The following is a 14880-nucleotide window of genomic DNA, read 5'->3' as shown; positions in this document are numbered from 1 at the left end:
TTTTACTAGTACCTTTGGCTCAGGGGAATACTTTCAATAAATCGTCCTTGTCAAAAGATAGAGTATTGTTTTTAATAGGGAAAGTACAGTGATTTTATGCAGTGACAAGTGACTGTGTCTAAAAACATTTTTTTTTTTTTTTTTGGTCAAACATTCAACATGGAAGTGATTTTTTTCCTTCTACTTTTATTTTTCACCTAGCTTTCCCACTTGCATTTTTGTTAAATCTATATGCTATTTATTTAGGATTGTCTTTTTTTTTCTTCCTATGGTTTTCTATTAGTGCAAGAGTTGGAGTTTATCAGTAAAAAATTGTGAACATTTAGTTTGGGACATATGGAAATATGTGTACAATTTAATGCCTTCTGAGGTGGAGAGGTGGCCCTTAATATCCTATTGTCTTTGTCTCTCTCTTACATCTTTAACTACAACTATCTATGTATCTCTCTATGTATTTAGATTTCATAACAAGCCAAGGTAAAAAATTAGCTTTTATCCTCTTGATGCTCTGTGTATTTGCTAGTATAAAACATGTTTCTAATTTATTGCAGGTGAAGTAATCAGTATTAAAACATGCATTAAATTTTTTGTGCTCATGAAAGGTATACTAATTGGAATATAGTCAATGCAATGGTCCTAGAAAACAGCCATTCTCCATAACAGGAAGTCAAAAGAAAAATTGTCATGAAACAGTTAAGATAGCAAATGAATAATGACTAAAATTTCACAGTTGAAGAGCTCTGTGTCAGCAGAATAGTAGAAGTAGCAACACCTTGCAAACCTCTTGGAACACATGGCAGACTTTTCTTAACCATAATAGTGGTAACGTATTTTGTAGAACATTGTACAGTTTTTACACACCTCATCTTATTTAATCCCCTCCTACAACTACTCTGTGATATGAGAGGAATTCCATTTACATGTGTGTAAACTAAGCCAAGAAAGGTAAGCCATTTGTTTTTAAGTTCATACCTGCTAAGTGGTAGATATAATATTTCATATCTTTTGTAGTTGACTTAGATTTCCAAAAAGGCTATTTAAAAAACACATTATTTTTTCACAGACCATCTTTAAAAAGCGTCAGTCAGGACAATAGCAGTAATGCATACATTGCCCTGAATCAATTTCTGAAGTTTTCCATTTATAGAATATGTAAGTAAAATTTTAAAAAATGAATTTATACATGAAACACTCACTCTTTGAAGTAAAAATAATACACAACCTCAAGATATTGCTATTTTTTTATTTGTAGCCAACTTTTATTTTTATGCCTAGAAAAATACATGGGGTGTTTAGGACTAATGTGCTGGCCAATTTGCTACTTTTAGTGATAGTAACATAATCCCAAAAGCAAGCACAATTATTCTGTACTTTTTTCTTAAGTTTTATTCAGCAATAAGACCATAATTTTTCATATTTAAGTAAGTATGAAAAATTTGTCGAGTTTTAAAAGCTGAATACATGTAGCGTTGGATCAAGGCACATACAAGACTGGCCAAAGGGCGTACAATGCACTTTGGTTTTTCATTGAAAAAAAAATCATGGCAACAAAAAATGATATGGTTTTTTAAACAAGTAATAGCTCACAATTCAGTAGGAAGCTAGAAAGAAATGTTACATTACAAGTTTATTATGTAATATCTGGAAAACTGTGACAGTAATGGGCAGTATTCTTGATCATTGTGAAAGTAAATTGGACATTTATGTACAGTGTTAAAACATTTCACATAGACCAGATCTAAATTTGATTTCTAGTGTTTATTTTTCTTTTAAATTCTCCCTTATTTAAAGTTCTACTTTCTCTGGATTGCTGAGGGGAATCACTTATGGTTATGCTATCTTTTTAATATGCATAAAATTTCTCTTTGACATCTGTTATGATAAAAACATCATAAACACTAACAATTTTGTGTTTAGAATTCAATTTTCAAAAATTAGGATGGTACAGGCAAAACCAAAATGCAATTCTAGTATTTGTGTTTATTGCACTATATAAGTCTAAGTTTTCATTTCTTTTAAGTATAGATTTCCCCCCCTAACTTAGAAGCACATTTATATTATTGTTTTTGTGAAGTCCTTTATTCTTAAAGCTTTGTTGACAATGACTGTAACAGCAGACTTCACATTGTTTTTATGCCAGTTGATATATTCAGTTAGAAGATATGCTTAACTTAAGGATACTTAATTTGCCTAGAGTAAAAATGGAGATATGCAGCAAGTTTGATATTGCCCATTACTTCACATATTTTGATTTATTGACTACCACTGGGATAATACAAATTTAATAATTGAAACAGTATTTCATAACTATTTTGAGATTTAATTTTTCTCATTTAGCCAGTTTTTATTTTTACATTTTATTAATACCAAAGTGAAAAATGGCCTGTGCTTATACTACAAGGATCTCATGTGAATGCAGTCCTGATTGTTCAACACAGCAAGAAAATTCACTTTCACAGTCAACAAGTCATCTTACTCAGTAGAACACAAAGTAAATGGTTTATAACTTCAATATTTGCAAGGAAAATACAGTACAAATTACTAAAAAATACTAAAATATAGTATTGTGTTCAGGCATCTCCACTACTTCAATCGCAGCAGTAACCTGAAATTTGAAACTTTTAATAAAAAGTTCTTAAATATAAATTATATGGCAAATGTACAGTACATTGCTTTCTCAGTCTTATTTTTTTTTTCCAGTGTTTTGCAGTAGAACAGGGTTCCTACCATCATCTCCCTTAGGTTTTAAAAACCCTGAAGCACAGTCTGCTGCAGGTCCTGCAGCATCATGAGTGTGAGTGATCTGAGTCTGGAATACCACTGTCTCTATAGCTTCGGTTACTACTGCTTTCACTGTGATTGTTTTTGTACAGATTCATTCCATTAGGAGGAAATATGGTGTGTATTACAAACTCCTCCTTTGAAATGGGTTCATTGCTTATTGGTAACATCTGAAAAGAAGTCTCCCTGATTTCCAGGATAGAGTTGTCTTTCTTAGTGCCAGCTTCTGCATAGTCATCCTTTCTTCTCCTCCCTTTGCTGTAAGCACAGTTCCTTGAGAAGAGTGACCCATTTCTATGAACATACCAACATACTAGAGCAAGAAGGGCAATTGTCACCAGGGCCACAGCCCCACCAATGATGGCAGCCAAAGGTAAATTGGGGTTTTTGTAAGGTTCTTTCTCTTGCTCTCTATTGAGTGTGGTTGTAGGATTGTACATTCGAAGGGGTGCAGTTTCAGTCTCAATACAAACAGGAGTTTCATCAAATAAGTAGAGGTTACTGGTTTCCATGGGAACCATGCATACTCTATAGGGTGAGTCAGGCTCCAGGGCTGTTACCAAGTATTCACTGCGTTCTCCTGTTACGATTGTTTCTGTTATAGATCCAAATGCTGGGCTATGGCCCAGCTTAAGCCAGCTGAGTCTTAAAGCAGTCATAGGTAGAGCAAGTTTCCAGGAGATATGAATTGTGTCAGAGGTGACAGATTTCACAGTAATTATAATAGTTTTTCTTGAGGGACTCCCTGTAGTTCGCTGATCCTTAGTGAGCTTGGGGTTCTTAATATCCGGTTGTTTGGTCACTGGAGCTGGCCACTGTCCTTGAGCAGGATACACTGTGTTGGGTATTGCAGTGGTTATCTGAATCGTGCTTACAATCCCACTGTCTTTACAATCAAACAGTTCTGCATTGAGGTCCTTGATAGCCATTCCACGAACTTTCTCGGGAGCTTGGCACATGAGCCCACGCACATTGACCTTCACAGGTAGTGACTGTAACCAGTCGCGTACCCATTTCATCTTGCACCCACAATACCAGGGATTGTTGCGAAGAATCAATTGGGTTATATTGTCCAAATCATCAAAGATACCCTGAGGTAAATTACTTAGGTTATTGTTGGACATATCAAGTCGGTACAGCTGCCTTAGGTAAGAAAAAGCATTTGGGGGCACCCGGTTGATGTGGTTATCTTGAAGGTAAAGCCTCCGTAGGTTTGTGCCTGGAAGGTTTACTGGTGCAGCAGTCAAGGAATTCCGTACCAGTGACAGTTCTGTTAAGTTAACTAGGTTGAAGAAAACTTTGTCACCTAAACCATGGTTGTTCAACAGATTTCCATCTAACACCAGACGTTTTAGGCTAGTGAGACCTTGAAGAGATGGTGATGAAATAGTGGATATGCGGTTATCATCCAAGCGTAGTTCCTCTATAGTCCTGGGCAAACCCCAGGGAATTGTGCTAAGGTGATTGCGGGATAGGAAAAGCAGTCGGAGATAGTTACTGTCTCGGAATGCACCCTCTTCAATGCTAACAGCAGAGACAGAGTTATCATCTAAATGCAGTTCTTCCAGATATGGAATTTTTGAAAGAGAATCATAAGTGATGGTTCTTATGTTATTTTCTTGCAAATGTAACTCTTTTACATACTTTGGGAGGTTGGTAGGAAATTCATCTAAACTGTTGTGGTATAGGTATATTCTTTCTACTTTCAGCAAGTTTTTCAAATCTGAAGGAATCCCAGCATTATTTATTTGGTTGTTCTGAAGGTAGAGAGTTGTAGCATCCTCTGGTATTCCTGTTGGAATGGATGTCAGAAAACGATCATTGCAGTAAATGAAACCCGCATCACAGCGGCACACAGATGGACAGGATTTAGCCATGACTGATAGAGGTGCCACTTGAAGAAACAGCCCAATTTTAGTCCCAATGAGGAAGAGGCTCCAGGCTGGGCTGATCATGGTCAGCAATGTTGAGGTCTTTACACAAAGATTTTCTGTTACTTCAGAGCCCTAAAATGGAGTAATAAAAGAAAGAAAATCATCAGACTCCCATACTGAAGAGAGATAACTAAAGCATTTGTGATCACTTTTAGTATTTTAATTGTTTAGACAAGGACATATTAGGAGTTACTGGTTGCTAACAATGAACACAATCATATAATCAACCTCTTTACCTTGAATATTTCTGGTATATAAGTTAAAAAGCATCATGTCCCAAGTGTTGTGATCTTGAAATGTTAAATATAACTAGAGTTTTATTAAATAGTCTAAAGTATTTTAATGATATTTAATATTAATTTTACAACCAGTCACTAATCAAACTAATCAAATTTTGAATGATTTCTTAATATTCATAATAATTGACATAGGAAATATAATTTGTTATAAAGATGATAATTTCACTTTTCTTAAAAAACCAAATTTTTATTTCTACTTTCTTATTAAATAAAAGACCACATTTTGTACAAATGGGTAATAAAAACAAAGTCTATTCTTTTACTATTCAAGAATAGTTTCATGCATCTTTAGATTCTCAGTCTCATTAAAGCCAATCATTTGATTTGATTATTAATGGTATTTCTCTTTCTTGGATTATTAATAGTAAACCTTGCTTAAAAGCAAAAAGAATAAAAAAGGAATCTTTCATTTATTTACTTTTGGGAATTTTATAGCTAATATGTGCAGCTAATCTAAATGGAAAATTCTAATTCATGTTAAAGTATTCTTTTCCTTGGATTTGATTTTTTTATGTTTTATATTACATGGTTTAATGACTTTATCCACATTTTTACTTATTTTCTAGCCCATAACATGTTTTCGCAATTCATTTATTTTTCTTCAAATTCTAACCTAGTACATGATTCAACTTCCCCCATGGGTTGGTGATTTATAGATTTATACCAATCTATATTGTGTCATATAAACTTTTCTGCACTTTTAGATATTTATTAGCCTTTATAATTTTAGGCATGAAAATAAAACACTTAATATTTTTCCTACCTTATTTTAACGATGTGAGTAAATTTTGCGTGGGTGAAAGTCCACATGCACATATATTATTTTCCTGGTGAGGGGCTGGGACTTATAAACTCTTGTTTAGTCCTTGGAAATGTTCTTCACTGTTTATTCAAGAAATCCTATGCCGGACACACCTCCAGGTCAGGCTCACTGTTGTCAATGAACACTCCAGCTGCGGTTCAGCATGGTGGGCAAGCTCATTAAAGTGGGGGCCAGAAACAATTCAGCTTCCTGTTACTATGTAGGACACATGGCTTCCTATATATATATATATATATATATATATATTTTTTTTTTTTTCTTTCTGATAGAGTTTCTGTGTGAAGGTTCCTTTTGTGTAGCTTAATTCCCTTAGTAGAACTTTCCCTCTTTGAAATTCTTATTGGCTCTTCTGTGCAATGTGGGCAGAGATAGTAACTTCAGATCCTCATGAAGAAAGCCATTCATGACGCTAGGGCCTGTATAGTAATAGGTTTTTATTTTTTTTTTCAGGCAGTTACCCCCTACCTTTATTCCCATCCAGGATTATCCAAGTATAAACTTTGTACAGTAGCTACATCCTGAGGTATGATTACCTGCTGTGAAATAGCTATTTTCAGCTTTTGCTTCTTGCTGCTTTCTCAGAATTTCTGGTGCAGTCACGTTATACAAGAACATGTATTCTCTTTTAAGAGGTAAGAAAACAATTCATATATTCTTCATGGAAAGAAAAAGAAGCATACTAAATTTTCTTTATAGTTTTCTTCCTTAAAATATACTGGTATTGAGCATCTCCTGTGAAAGTAAAAGGTTTTAATGAACTATTAATAATAAACTTGAAAAAATTAGAGAAATTGCCTAGAAATTTAATTTCAATTCTTTCTTTAAGCAACACATCTTTAGTATAGTAGCTGATGGAAAGGGATTTATTGAGTGCTTTGTTTTTATGCTTCCCAGTTAGCTGTATAAATAAAGTAGGAGATAATATGACATTGTCAGCCAACAGTCTTTACCCTTAATTGTTTCGTAGCATAAGCCCCTTTCATGACTTTTCAGGGTAATTTTCATAAGTTCACTTTAAGTCTTAGGCATAAAATGATAAAATGTTTAAAAAGAAAAGAACAAGTATATGTCAAAGAGATGCGTAAATATTTAACAAAGACTTTTGACAGAAGTGCCATGGTAACTTTTTGAAACATTTGACCACAGTTTTACAAAAGTTATACGATCTCCAATTTGAAAGGTTGAAAAGACTTTGCTTTAATGCTTTTCTTTTTATTTGCTTAGTTCCCTATTTTATTCTTTCTGCAGGAAGAATTCCCAGTTGCAGAAGGTGGACACCATCACCTTCCTCTTTAGGGGTGTGTCTGGGGGCTCCTTAGTGATTTTGAAATTCTAGGCCCTCAAGTGTTCTTGCCTAAAAGGTGGCATAAAAGTTCAAGTTAGTTTTTTAGGAAAATACTACTATAATTTTCTTTTCATACAGTGAACTTGGAAAAATCTGTATTTGGAATAGAAAGGACACCCATATAATGACCACCTAGAAAGCCTATCAAAACCTGATTGGGCATTTCTCTCTAGGCTAATCATGAACATACAAATTTCCACTAATGTACTTTTCATTTCTGAAAGAAGACTTGACTAAAGAGACCAGTGATTTTAATGATGATTGTTCTGCCATTAACTAATATGCATGAGGATTTTTAGGGCTAGAATTAGGTTGGTAGTTCAGTATCAGTTATGCAGGGTCACCCACTCAGATGCTTTCTCTACATATAGAGAACACTTGAGTATCATGGGAATATTTGACCTCAAGATTAAGGACTAAAGTAGTAATTTGCTTCTCTGCCAACTATTACCTAGTGTCCAACAAGGATGGCATCTGTTCCAGAATTTAAACTCTCTACTGAATATGTATGTTAAATAATGTCATAATTTTGTGATTCTGGTTCTTTTGAAAATTCTGTGTCTTTCAGACTACCACTTGATGCCAATGCCATCAGACTTTATTAACAGAAGAAAAGTTGAAAAAAAATGCATATAATTTATTAGGGCAACTTGAAATGAAAATGGCAATAGATAGATAAAGAAGTCTCCAGTGAATATTGCAAAGTGTACACAGAGAAAAATTTTAAATGATTTTTTGTTTAATGTGAGAGTTTTGCTCATTATTGTGGAATTATCTTGTAAACTCTTGCTTTCTGTTTGTGAAAATAGAAAACCAAGCTATTGAAATTATAACTACAAGTTATTTTTAAGATCTTTTGCTTTAAATATTTTCTAAGCTGGAAAATTAATCAGCATATAAAATAATGTGGTTAATTTAAATTTAGAAACAAATACTGTAATGTAATTGCATTAGAAACTAATTAAAATTATTATAAAGACAACAAGTGCGAACTTGCTTAAAATCACTAATAGTCAAACATTTCTTATATTCAGGAACACTGATAAGGCAAGACATAATCTAAAGTGCAGGTGAATCAGCTGAATGGGAATTTAAAATCTTTGATTGTCCCAAGTCATGGCAGATCACAACATATCCAAAGTGATGATCATAATAATGAACAGAGATGAAGCATCTCCATTTTAATTTTATATCTGGTTTTACAAAACCAGGCTCTAAGAATATGTATTGTTTTTCACATTTGTAACCCAAAGAGAGAAAGATATATAAAAACTAAGTTGGTGTGAAAAGAAGAAAGATTAATTTGTTTATTTTACCTGTTTAACATTTGTAAACTGGCTTCCACTGCTGTTTGATATGCAAACTCACATTTTCCATTCATACAATAGTAGTAGTAATGTAGGATTAACAGAAAAACTAAATCTCATTAAGTTCGTGGAAAATGTCCTTTCCAAATTGCATTAAAACATAAAACAGATTTCTTAGGAAAGGATTCTCTTTCACAAATGAAGATTCTGCTAATAGCTTCTCTCACTTGCTCATGTTCCCTACAGTTAGACTCAAAACAATTCAATTTATGTTTGACTGAATTTTTTAATCATCTACCCCTTTATATTTGAAAATATAGTGCCAGAGAGGTGTTTTGTTTTTTGGCATATTAAAAAGTATAATGAATATCTCTCTATCAAAAGAAAGCAATCTGACACAAATATTTCAACTTCCTCCTTTCTGAGCTGGATCTCCATATCCACAGACATTGTAGTTGAATGTGAATGATGAAAAGAAAATGACCCCCATCGGCATGGACACTGTGGCCAGGTTTCCACAACATCGACTTCAGAGCTTTTCTGTCTGCATAGGCTTGAAAGAAGCCATTACTTCTGAACAAAAAGCAATCGATCTTTTAGAAAAATATTGTTAATGGGGTAACTTGGTGGAAAAATGTAAGTGGAGCCTGGTTACTTAAAAGGATGTTTTTAAATTATTTTAATGGAATCATTTAAGTATATAGCACTTAAAACGAGCAAAAAGAAGAAACCACATAATCAACTTACTGGTGAATCAAAATTTTAATAGGGATCCTTCTATTCAGTGTCTTTTAAAAAATTGCAGAGGCAATTGTTTTTTTGCATTTATAATGTAATCATCAAGTCTAAAAAGTTTCCCTCTAGTTTATTTTCAGAATACACCTAAGAAAACATTCAAATAGACGAGGATGCTATCATCTTGAAATATTTTAGGAAAACTAATAGAAATTAAGGAGTCGTATCTGAAGAGAAAAGTGATATTGAAATAAAATCAAGAACTTGAGGCAATCTGCATATTTACATGATTTTTTCTCTGCTAGTACAATATTTTTGATATGGAAATATTTGAGAGAAAAAGGTATTTCCTATGTTTTCAGAATATAACTTATACTAAAATGAAGATAGATGATGATAGTGCTAACTTCCTAAATCCTTTATTTGGTACCTTCTGTTTAAGTTGATTTTGATTTGACTTGTTTGATTATTAATCATTTTTGTTTAACAATCTTAGGACCAAGTATAAGGTTTTGAATTTTTGGTTTCTTTTTATTGGAACTTTAAAAATATTCAATCAGAAAACACCATGTTTTAATCCAGAATAATTGCATTATTATTTGGAATAAAATCTTGATATTGAAGAAAACCCATGCTTAATTTATCCAAGTTTGTGAATATTTCTAGGTAAATTAGAACTTATGGCAGTCATCATCTAGAGTATAAGGGAAATAATTCATTTATTAAGATTAAAATTTTTTCTAGAAAGCTCAAAAAATCAACAACCTGTGAATGCAACAACAAAAGGTATTTCAAATAAACTGTGTATATGGTTAAACTGAAAAACTGGAGTATTTCAGGTTAGTTGATAGTGACAGCAAAATGCTTTCTAAGCAGCCTGCCTGGTAGTTAAATTTTCCACGATCATCAGATTTCAGGAAAGTTCCAATTCTTTTGTTTAATGCCAGGCAAGCAGAAGGACCTCTAACTCTCCTCTTGAGAGTCATGAAGTCATAAGGGTTTGCTGAGAGGCAGAGAAGCAAGTATTCCTTTTTTATACTTGGCTTTATCCACACTATTTTCTAGCCTGAAGAAGGTTTTGTTTTGTTTATGGAAAATAGGGGCTAAAAGTTCCAAAGCAAAGGATTTTTACTTTCTCCTTTCATGTTACTGGTTCTTTTCCCCAATGAGTTTGTGATGAATGAATGTAATTCTGCTTCATTTATTTTGGCTTGTAAAGTTAAATCAAGCATTCTTAAAACAAAAAAGGCAAACTGAGATGTTATCTTTCATCATAGTGAATGTTCTCCTTTTATGATATTAAAGCCAGACTTAATGAATTAAAGAACCACAACTTGTAAGAATGAATAAGATGTTAATATAGCGGGTGGTGAAGATAAGTGGTAGAGAGCTTCGAGCAGGGACATGCTTTAAGTTTGTGCTGACTTTTGAGCAAGTGTAATTAAAAGGGTGCTCACTTTTGTTAAACCACAAACTTTTTTTTTTTTTATTGCAAATCTGAAATTCCTCTTCCAGGAATTGTGTGAACACTATTTGGCTTTAAATTTCTAATATTTAAATTTCCATACACTAGTTCAGCAAATATTTATTTAAATCAACCATGTGGCAAGCACTGTGCTAGTGGGTGAGAACATCTAAAATTATAAAATACATTTTTTCATATCCAAGTAGGAGTAGCATTATTATTGATTTAAACCAGATGAAGAAAAAGAAAATCAACAACACATAAGTTGATCAATCTACAGTCCAGTGGCACGCATTAAAAATGGTGTTTAAGCAAATGTGGTCTGTGAGTTTTCTCTCCAAAGTTACCAAGGTAACTTTTGCACATGTAAAGTGAAAGAATAAAGAACAAAAGCTGTCATTGTCCCATCAAGTGAGAGCAATTTCTCCCTCCTTTCCTTTAAACAGACTCGTACCTGGAGAGAGCTTTTTTTATGTTACTGACATTTGATTTGGGGCTAGGAAAGAGATTATGCAAGTGTAAACAAATTAAACTCTAGCTGTTGCTTAAATTATATTTTATTCCTTTGTACTTAAAATCTTTTCTCTGGATTTCTTGTTAATAGATAAAACAAAATCCTGAAACATGCTCTCTTGTACAATATAAAATGGCTTTCAAAACTGTCTTTTAGTGTGACGTTTAACTAAATTTAGTAATGTTGATCTGCATTTTGAAAATGAAAAATGCTTTCTTAAATATATATACCTATATCAGTTATTAAAAGGAAGACGGCTCTTTTGGAAGATATTTACTAATCATCTCTTTGTTGGAAATAGGTTTGTTGACTTTTAGTAAATTTTTGAAATGGTAGGATGTTAGAAGAAGACAAGAAATATCCCTTTTTATGCTCTGAAGAGAAAATGCCATTTTGAGGATTAATATTGCTGAGAGATTTACTGTAGAGTTTTTGCCCGCTGGGGGGTGGTACACTCTACCAGAACACTGCTTTCAGAAGCGGCAAGTCAGATGTTGGCTGCTGCTGGCCAGTTTTTCTCTGGTTTAATTACAACAAAGCCTCCTGTTGAGAAGAACAGTGAAGGCCTCTGGGGCAAAAGGTGGGGGGCAGGAGGGAAGGAAAAAGGAGGAGAGAAGGAAGGGGCGAAATCAAGGCCTTTGAGAAATTTACAGAACCTTATTTCCCTAGTTGACTTCATTTATGGTGCTCTTCATTTGAAGTGAGACCATTATTTATAATGCTTTTTAAATAAAGTGGTATGAATAAGAGAATATAAAATGGGATTTATTCAAAATTTTAAAGTTAGCTCTGGATCTAACTATTAATCACATTCTTTGTTAAGTAGCCCACCCACCTTAAAAAGGGGAGGAGAATTGAGAATTGACTGAAATGGCAACTTTAGATCAAATATATTTTAAATGCCAGATTTAATTTCATATTGGCATGAGCATTGGCATAGCAAAACTAAAAAGCAAGAAAGAAGAAACACTAATATAATATTAAGACAAGGCAAATTCCCAGCTACTGACTTTTTTCTTTTTCTTTTTTGCTACTGATTTTTGTTGGGCTTAAAAATTGTTCAAAATAACGCAGAAAGAGGAGAAAGCCTTAGGAATTATGGCCAAGAAGAGCACAGAAAAATCTCTCTGCACTGCATTGCATATTTAAAGCTGATAATTGTATTTTTCATCTGGAGAGACCCAGTGTTCATTAGGGTCTTGTGTCCCTAGGCAGAAGATGCTGAGCATAATTGGAGTTTCTATTTGATTGGGCAATATAGTCTAGAGAAGAAACTGGGGTAAAGATAATTAATAGCTTGCTAACAAAGTCTGACAGCCACAAGATTTCAACCAAATTTATTTCACACTGCTTCATTTAGCTTTGAAAAAGTTTTGATAGAATTGGAGGCTCCTTAATTAACACTTGAAAGCAAAAGAAACATACCTTCTATTTTGCTGCCACATTTAGTTATGACAAATTTTCTTCTTTTTGATAAAAACTTTATTTGCTGCCCAATTATATATTTCACAACTTTATGTTTAGGAAGTGTTTAATTAGGCCTTTTGAATGTAACCATAATTGATTAAAAAAGCAAAGGGGTGTGTAGAGAAATGAAAAGCCCAATTAATAACTGATAGATGGTCTACTGGAATATAATATTAATGAATTCATCATGTTTATTCATTCACTTTGCTGATCCTTGGACCTGATATATTTTGGCAGTTCTCTATTTAGGAAAACATTTAACTGTAATTTTCTTAGTTAAGTACATGCAATCACATTTTTTTAACCCTGTTTTAAAATTCAGGCTAATAAATACTTGTGTGTCTGTGTGTGTATGTGTGTGTGTGTATCTGTGTGTCCAAGTACATATATGTTCGAAATTAAGTGACATAATCAAACTTCTAATTAAAATTTGATATTTTTATTAATATTTGTAGTATAGTAATAATAATATTATTGTGGTACTTTTAGGGGATTAATTTTTCTTTATTCATTTCCAAAGAGATGAGGATTAATCATCCGTCACTTTGAGCAGGCATAAGTGATTCTACCTGAAAACAGACAAACTCATTCTTTATGTTTATACCGGTCATGGCATTTTTATGTAGTTAGGGATAAATGAAAGGCATTGCTACAGCTGAAGCACTTTTCTAGTGGCTTTATTCATGTTTTAAGCAAGTAAAATAACATACATGTGCATTTAAAAGCAGATGTATTTCTTAAGAAAATTTAAAATAGTTGATTTTTAAAACTGTTGGAGAATTTGGCTCCATAATTGTAGAAAATCAAAATTTTTTTCTTTTTAATTTTAAATAAATTAATAAATACCCTACAGATGTTGGAAAAATATGGGCCTGTTGCACTCTTTACCTCTATGCAACCATTTTGTTTCAGACCTAATTCATTGAAAAAAAAAAAGATTGAGAAGATACTTTTTGAAAGCATTGTAGTATAAATGCATTTGTTCCAATGTAAGATTTTTTCCATTACGAGTTGCAAGTGAATGGATACTCTGCATATCCCACTGGATGAGGGCGCTACTCATTTACTCTTTTTCCTTCTACCCTGAACTCATTGCATACATCAAAAGCATAGCTTCCAGGGTAGCTTTGTTAGTTTTTCTGAGTAGACTTAGCCAGTTACTATGCTAGTCACATACTACACTTGCCCAAGCAATGGATTTTGGCATTCTACTAGAGGGGGAATATGGTTTGGAAGAGAATCTCCCCCTCCTCTGAGTTGAATTCACTATTTGAGATTTGCAACCCTGAAATGCTTGAAGGAGCTCTCGCAGGATAGCAGTGCAAGCTTTAAAATCTAGGTGTAGCTGTTAATCCTTTACAGAGGCACATAAGTCTCCAGGAGAAGCTCGGCTTGGCTCGCTGTGAGCAAGATGTATGCTTTTCATGTACTGCGTACTCATGGGCTGAGGGATTATCGATTTCCTTTCACAGTTGTAAAAACAGCAATTGGTGATCATACCACACATACAGTACACACCAAGTTAGCAAGACCTTTCACTTTCCTATCTGTAAAAAATCCTCCTTGTATTCTCTAATATTTAACATTTAACTTTCCAACTTGATGTTTTCCATAAAGCCTTTTTCAAATATCGGTTACTCGAGGTGGAAAGTAGCTATTTATTATTTTTCAAAAATGAAAGGTTTTAAGAAACTTCTTGCATTTGGTTGTCTAGTCAAATTTTTCCTTGCTGGCTTGCACGCACATATATTGCTCTTACTGGTGACAGAGCAAACATCCCTGTTTGGATTCCTCATGGCACTAAGTCGTTTCTTTCTAGGGAGTAAAACCAAGCAAACTTTCTGGGACAATCATAAGAAAAAACACGGAAAACACTTACCAGGAAGATGAGAAATAGCAATCTTATGTACACGTCTGCTGTAGCTGTAATTCCATTGACTGTGAATTGGAGTAATAATCCTCCCTCGTCTCCCAAACACAGCGTCCAGTCCACACAAAGCCAACGGCAGCTGCAGCCTAAGCTTGCCCTGCTTCACATCACCCCTGCGCTGAGTGAGCCAGGGAGAGCATTCCAGTTTACTGCACACAGCCCACCTCCAAGTCTGAAGTTTAAAGCTTCACCTCGCAGTGGTTGAAGAAGGGGGTGATGTCATAGATGGGCAGGACTTAGCCACGCTCTTGTTCAGTGAGGTAACTGGATAATCAGACAG

At 33.8% G+C, this 14880-nt stretch overlaps 2 protein-coding genes across 7 annotated transcripts in view; one reads left to right on the top strand and one right to left on the bottom strand.

The window, feature by feature from the left end:
• Window positions 1-14880, top strand: part of Macrod2 (mono-ADP ribosylhydrolase 2) — a 1986218-nt gene that overhangs the window by 311697 nt on the left and 1659641 nt on the right. The gene's annotated exons all lie outside the window — the stretch shown is intronic.
• Window positions 1363-14756, bottom strand: Flrt3 (fibronectin leucine rich transmembrane protein 3). Of its 2 annotated transcripts, XM_071607369.1 has the most exons (3): window positions 14550-14756; window positions 5778-6569; window positions 1363-4787 (listed from the first exon to the last, which is right to left on the bottom strand). In XM_071607369.1, the coding sequence occupies exon 3, from the start codon at window positions 4734-4736 to the stop codon at window positions 2787-2789; it is 1950 nt and encodes a 649-aa protein (XP_071463470.1). In that variant the 5' UTR covers window positions 4737-4787; window positions 5778-6569; window positions 14550-14756; the 3' UTR covers window positions 1363-2786. The 2 variants fall into 2 exon arrangements, with proteins under 2 accessions (XP_071463470.1, XP_027776350.1); XM_027920549.2 differs by lacking the exon at window positions 5778-6569.

This window comes from Marmota flaviventris, chromosome 2, assembly GCF_047511675.1.
Source record: "Marmota flaviventris isolate mMarFla1 chromosome 2, mMarFla1.hap1, whole genome shotgun sequence".
Taxonomy (NCBI): domain Eukaryota; kingdom Metazoa; phylum Chordata; class Mammalia; order Rodentia; family Sciuridae; genus Marmota; species Marmota flaviventris.
The sequence above is the reverse complement of the archived record's forward strand: the minus strand, read 5'-3'. Positions and strand labels throughout refer to the sequence as shown.